General features: G+C 40.7%; 1 protein-coding gene across 1 annotated transcript; it reads right to left on the bottom strand.

Moving 5' to 3' along the window:
- Positions 1-2,508: 2,508 nt before the first annotated feature.
- Positions 2,509-6,232, bottom strand: LOC124260231 (monocarboxylate transporter 12-like). Its single transcript, XM_046694488.1, has 4 exons — positions 6,037-6,232; positions 5,256-5,399; positions 3,440-4,276; positions 2,509-2,525 (listed from the first exon to the last, which is right to left on the bottom strand). The coding sequence occupies exons 1-4, from the start codon at positions 6,230-6,232 to the stop codon at positions 2,509-2,511; spliced, it is 1,194 nt and encodes a 397-aa protein (XP_046550444.1).
- Positions 6,233-7,099: the final 867 nt, after the last annotated feature.

The following is a 7,099-nucleotide window of genomic DNA, read 5'->3' as shown; positions in this document are numbered from 1 at the left end:
ACAAACCGATTGTAAGGAATCGAAAGCGTATCGTCGGCGCAACGAGGTAACGCTTGGCTACCTTGCTAGGCTATAGTCCACAATTCACATGGCATAAGCTACACATATACACCCTTAAAAAAACAAAAACAAAAAAGAAGAACCCATGAAGGTCCGGGTTAGAGTGAACCTTCTATAACCCATGCTTGTCGTAAGAGGCGACTAACGGGATCGGGTGGTCAGACTCGCTGGCTTGGTTGACACATGTCATCGGTTCCCAATTCCGCAGATCGATGCTCATGCTGTTGATCACTAGATTGTCTGGTCCAGACTCGATTATTTACAGACCGCCGCCATACAGCTGGAATATTGCTGAGTGCGACGTAAAACTAAACTCACTCACTCAAAAAAAAAAGAAACGCATAGGTGATATTGAGCTCTTGTTCCAGGTGAATTCGAGGAAATTATTATATGTTCTGTAGGGAAACACGCCTACTTGAAATGAAAATATACACATGATGCAGTTTTTCAAAATGCATGGACCATATAATGTGAATGTATGTAGTTCAAGCATATGTTGCATTGTCAAAAGCAATATAAAACAGCTTACGGCAGTACCTATCCAATGTATTATATTAATCATCCTCTTCCATTGTTGTGATGTCAGAATATACCAGATGTCACAGTAGATGTGCTTGGGGCTGCTGATTAATGACAACGTCGTCCCGGTGAATGTTTCAAAGCTCACATAATAAAGTGAATGCATCCTAGAAACCAAACACGACATATCATTTGAATCGGTATGTGAGTGTGATGATTAATTAATGTCCCAGCTAAACTAAGGCGATCTGTAAACAACCGAATCTGGACCAGACAACCCAGTGAGTTATATTGACAATCCAGTGATTTATATATGGGAGCAACGACCTCTTGCGTTGGGTTTACGATAACAAGTCCCAAATCCAAGTCACCGAACCTGAATCTATCTCTGGCAACCAAGAAAGCCAGGGTAGCACAGAGATTATGACATCATTACTGAACCTTTCGTCATCATATCTTAAACTATGTTCCCATCTGGAAAGGAAACACATTAGGATGCACATTGTATCGTACCCTGCTCGTAAGAAGTGTATACGCAGATTGTGGAAAATGTGTAATTCCATTTATTGCTCCTCTGTACGCGATAGTACGGCAGTGTGTTCCTCCTCATAAACTGCCACGCCCATTTCCCGGTCACTTGTTGTACTTGGTCTCTTACAGATCGGTATGCCCAGAGACAGAAGACTTCCTATCACGATAGCGCTACCTGAAACAATTTAACACATCAGCTACATACTGCTATGAACATGTACATTTTAATATATTGGGCCACAAATTACCATCGTTGGGGCAAGATGTGCTTTGATCTTTCTGCAAACACCTCGTTTTGGATTCACAGCTTCATATAAGTTTGTGTCAAAATGGACGTCGAATTTAAACATAAATGATTGAAAGTTCATGTGACAAACATGGCTTGATAAAGACCATTTCTAACCCGGATCTTCAGAGGTGTCAGTCATATTGGCTTGAATACATTGAAGGAGCATTCGTGTTTATTACACAGAATTAATAATTATAATTTTCCTTGACGCCCACTTCACATTTTGTGTCATATCGTGTAGGGACCTCACCTCTGTGTGAGAACCACAAGCGTGGAGAAGTCAAGTCAAGTCAAGTTGTTTATTTGTATGAAGGCCATTGGCCCATATACACATAGTACGTTTACGTCGAGCATTAATTACATACAATGTACAATATACAAGGATGTTTTATATATGTTACAGATTTCAAACATTTTGTTCTCTTAAGATTATGCTTTGACAAACATCGACATACATTATTTAATACATCACAACACTTTGAATTCATTAGCTGTCTAAATTTGTGAATATTTACATTGTGGTGGTACATATATGGTAGATAACGCTGTCTGAAATTCCTATAGTGTTTACATACAAGGATAAAATGATACTCATCTTCAATTCCATTTTTACACAATTGACATTATCACTGACTAAGTCCTATCATTATATTTCGTTGTTTTTTACTTGTTAATAGAGAGAGGTACTTTTCTAGTTCTAGTAGGCTTTTATATTGTCTATATACACTATATCGAGAACTTTCTTGTATAGTACCATTCCATGACTGTAAATACATATTAACTGCAACATTCTTAAACATTTCAAGGAAAAATGAAATCAATTAAGTCAGTAACAAAGGATGATAACACGCCATTATATTGATTTCATTTAACAGATTATTATAATGATTTTCATTACGGTCATTCATAGAATCACTAGTCTCCTCTGACAACAAATGGAATATTCGTTGATCAAAGACAATAAGTAAGTAACATAAACAATAAAACGTATTCATTTAGGAATCTGCTTACCACAACAGGCAAAGCTAACGTCGTAGCTCCCAGATATTTCCATGACATATCCTGCAAACGATTTGAAATATTAATAAAGAGTGAGTTTGTATTTTGCACTATCCATGTAAGATCACTGCAAAGGACACCAAATATGAACTTCATACAAATTATGGTAATCGAACTCGATTCTTCGGCGTGACGAGCGAAGTTCAACGTTTTCACCACATGGCTAAACAAACCTTCCTATAAAGGATGACACATGCTATTACAATAGTTTAGTGCATTAAGTGGAGGAACACTGCGTACATGTGGTCATGTATAATTACTTCACAGACGTGCTGTCGACAACATGTGCACTCAGTGATATCTTCACACAACATGCCTCTAGTACCGACAGACGGACGTTAATCTGTACTTCAGACCAAGGCCCAAACAATTATAAAGGTGATACTTATGTACATGATGAACAATGGCTGGACATTATGCTGATTCATTACGTATTTATAAATATGGTCTCTTGATATCAATCTTGAGAAAGTTTCAAGTGTGTCTCTTCTCACGTGGCAATATCTATAACATGTATATCATGTAGTTCAATATTATAGACGCCCCTTGCATGGTAGATTAAAAACAAAGGTTTGGCGACCACATTCAGCTGCAAATGTGAAGATGTTGTGCAGAGCAGAAGTCATTACATTCTGCTGATAAGAGAGATCTTCCCGGTTTAGTGGGTTTCAACATTAGGGAGAGATAATTGCAACAGACGCACTTGAAAGTTATGTATTTGTATTTCGTTATGTGTGTTCGGAATCAATGTCACATTCTTTAAATGTTAATATTCCTGTTAATTGAATTGTAATAGTGTGGCGGTGTTAAGCAAGCTCACTCACACACGCTTTTGTGATATAATGGGATATTGATTTAACAGCTACGTCCTGCTACAATACTTTGTGGCGTCATAATGCAAGTAATATTTTATCAGTTTAGGACATCGATGTTTATCTATAGGGTTCTATCACCTGCGACATATAGCACATGTTTACCTACCTGCAAAAGGAGGTCCGAGAAGTAATCCGAGGCCACCGATGAAATTTACCACTCCATATCCGGTCGCCAGTTGTTTGATGCCCACCAGGTCAACAATGATAGGTTTCACTAGCGCTATCGGCCCACCACTGAAGATGCCGTACAAACTACTAAACACAAACTGTCGCGTCAAGGAACTCGAGAGAAGGGGGCACAGCATTAGCAGGACACCGGCTACACCTACCATACCCGTGTGTAGCATGAAGACGCCTATTGCTGGATCGGTACCAGCAAACCCTGCCAACACCCGCGCTATTATACTAGTGATTCCTATGGCTGTGAACAACATGGCTGAATTCTGTGGGCTAGTTCCTTTAGACTCCGCAAAGTTAGTTAAATGTACATAGATGATTGATTCTCCAAATCCCCAAAATGTATAGGAAAGAACGTACAGCATAAAGCTCAAATTAAACACAAGTGACCACGTGTCTCTGACTGTTGAACGTAAACGTTGTACGTAGCTTATTCTGACTTCTGACTGCACGTCTACTTCTTGATCCACAAGATTTCGGGTGACGTCTCCCGACGTCTCCTTCGACTTTGTTCCTGTATGTTGCTCATGCGGCGAAGGTCTGAACAACATACTACACACACACGCATTAGCTCCTATTCCTCCAAGTACAAGAAACGTCCCGCTCAGTCCGAACGTGTCAAGGAGGGCTCTCGCTATAGGAGCACCCATGAGCAGCCCGGCCCCTCCTCCTGACATCTGAAGACCCGAGGCAAGGGGAAGGTATTTGTCGAAATAGTGACAAATGATCACCGCTGAGGACACGTCCATCAACGCAGATCCTATTGCTGTAACACACACACCACACGTAAACACAAATTACTATGACAACAGTGTGGGAATTGTCCGTGTGTTAATACAAGACACTTGATATGGATGTGCATCTTCTTTATTACTTCTGGGCTAATACTTGCCCGTTCATAAGGTGCCCATTTCACCTGATGAAGGGGCAAGTACTAGCCCAGAAACGTCATGTGTAAATAATAAAGAAGTTGCACATCCATATCAAGTGTCTAGTATTACCCTACCAACTTCTAAATGCCTATCCAACATCTGCCTGTGTGTTGTTTAACGTAGCACAGAGCGTTATTTCAGCTAAAAGACGGCGGTCTCTGAACAATTGTGTCTGGACTAAACGATCCAGTGATAGACATCACAAGCATCATTCCATGGAGTTGGGATGAGATGATAGGCATCAACCCTCAAGTCAGAGTCCCTCACTACCCAATCCCGTTAGAAACCAATCAAAGGAGAAAGTGATGAAAAAATGGAATACAAACAATGATATCAGAAAGTACTTATGTTCATCCCTTTGGTAAGAAATGGCCACGTCAAAAAGAAATCATATGTGCACCTGTGAATTGTTTAAGCAATGCCAAATCGATATAAATCGTAAGTATATGTGACGCAAAACCCATTTTGATTCAATTAGGAAACGCTTTGATGTAGTGAAGATCCGGGTTAGAATTGGTCCTCAGAAACCCATGCTTGTCGTAAGAGGTGAGTAACGGGATCGCGGACTTGGTTGACACAAGGCATCGTATTCCAATAGTGTTAATCGATACTCATGACGTTAATCACTGGATTGTCTGGTCCAGACTCGATCATCGACAGACCGCCACCATATAGCTGGAATATTACTGAGTGTTGACTTCAACAACACACCAACCAACCAATTGAATAAATTTTACGAATCATAATTTAGCATTGACATTATGAAATATTAACATACGGTTTACCCAAATATTTCAACAAGTGACATTTTACCTGCAAACAGTCCATAAGACACAATCACCCCGTTTACCGACTTGGCGAAGAAAGCAGCCATCATGCCCACCAGAGTCAGAAGGCCCCCAACAATTCCCGCAATGCGGCACCCTAAGACATTCGTAAAACAGCTGGTCAGGGGGGCTGAAAGACAGTGGGGAAATAATAATAACGCTCACCTTAAATGATGATGTTACATCTTCACGTGAAACAAACCAGCAATAATAACAAAACTACTACCACTATTTGTTTGTTTAGTTGGGTTGTTTTGTTTAACGGCACTTATGGGTATGATTTTTAGAACTATATATGTTATTTGCAAGAAGGACTGATTGACTGAGTTTGGTTTTACGCCGCTTTTAGCAATATTCCAGCAACTTCACGGCGGGGGGGACACCATAAATGGGCTTCACACATTGTACCCATGTGGGGATTCGAACCCGGGTCTTGGCGTGACGAGCGAACGCTTTAACCACTAGGTTACCTCACCGCCCCTGCAAGGAAGAAACGAAACATTACAGAGACTACCTGTTACCACATTCATGGAAAATCACCTTCCATCGTTGGAAACGAACATCGAGATTGTATTATATCATAATAGTTTTCCAATTCACAGTTGGATTGACATTTTGCAATGTCCTCGCTGCAAGAAGTTGGACAACTTGAAACTTAATAGTTTCGACTGTATTTTCTACAATGAAGGTACAAGAATAGATGAACTCAGCGTGAAACAGATACGTGTCAGCGTAGAGCACCATTGCGGTAGTATTGGTTTACTGACCTGTAAACATATACGTCCCATACAAGGTGGACCCCACCCACGATGTCTTGAAAACGCCTTCCTTCATCGTCTCCAGTAGGCCTATGGTGACCACGGCTGGTGAATAGTAAACGATGCTACAGATGACCAGTTGTAGCCAACTGCTGACCAGGACCACCCACGCATACCCTCTGTCCGTGTTCTTGTGTAGGGCCATTCCAGCAACACCAGTTAGTGGCACACCTACAAACCACATCGATCAAAATGCCACGCCTGTACATAATTGCGTTTTTCTGCGATGTATATTGATTATTGAGCTGTACCAGTATGTATTGCCCAGGGTACACGCAACTAGTTGACATCATTTTGAGTTACTGACATGAGATATGTATTTATATTGTTTTGGGTAAGACGTCTAAAGCAAAGTGATATTTTTTGTCACTTCAAACGGAACATGACTCCGTCCATTGGTTACGACTTAACAACAATAGTAAGATTTTAGCCGCTTTTAGCAATATTTCAACACTATCACGCAGTGGAAATAACAAATGGGCATCACACGCTGTACCCATGTGGAGAATCGAACGGAGGCCCGCTGGTTGACGTCCGAACGCCTCCGCCCCTGGGATGCCGAGTTGTTTTTCTGACACGTTTATGTATTTTTTTTTATTAAGTTACACGCGGATAAACACATGCGAACGCTAATTTCAAATCATAGTACCATTCTACCATGACAACTTAATGAACAATTTCAGCTGGAACTCTTTCTTTGGTTACACGCAAATACGTGATGCGGCCTCGCATTCCAACCCCAGGAGGTATCGCCCCACATGTGGTGATGGGTGGTAAAACCGTCAGTGACAAACAAACATAGGGTCAGTAATAACGCATAACTTTGTGTCTTTTCACTGCATTGATCACCCAATAATAACTGATAAATTCAAATTTGTATATTGAATAATCTAAAACACCTTTGTTCACATTTTGAAATCTCTCCCTTGACCATTACCCACCCGAAAAATGGCAGCGACCTGATGACCGTGACCTATTCACGGAAGTATTTGAGGACCGTGACGTTGCAAGT

Source organism: Haliotis rubra, unplaced genomic scaffold (genome assembly GCF_003918875.1).
Source record: "Haliotis rubra isolate DU_JTF1 unplaced genomic scaffold, ASM391887v1 Scf756, whole genome shotgun sequence".
NCBI lineage: Eukaryota > Metazoa > Mollusca > Gastropoda > Lepetellida > Haliotidae > Haliotis > Haliotis rubra.
Note: the sequence above shows the minus strand (reverse complement) of the source record. Positions and strands in the feature narration are given on the sequence as shown.

Excerpts from the sequence above, each read along its gene's own strand:
- LOC124260231 (XM_046694488.1), bottom strand. The coding sequence starts at position 6,232 with ATGGCCCTACACAAGAACACGGACAGAGGGTATGCGTGGGTGGTCCTG. Across the intron at positions 5,400-6,036 it reads TGGGACGTATATGTTTACAG|CCCCCCTGACCAGCTGTTTT; the intron begins GTCAGTAAACCA and ends ACTGTCTTTCAG. Across the intron at positions 4,277-5,255 it reads GTCTTATGGACTGTTTGCAG|CAATAGGATCTGCGTTGATG; the intron begins GTAAAATGTCAC and ends TGTGTGTTACAG.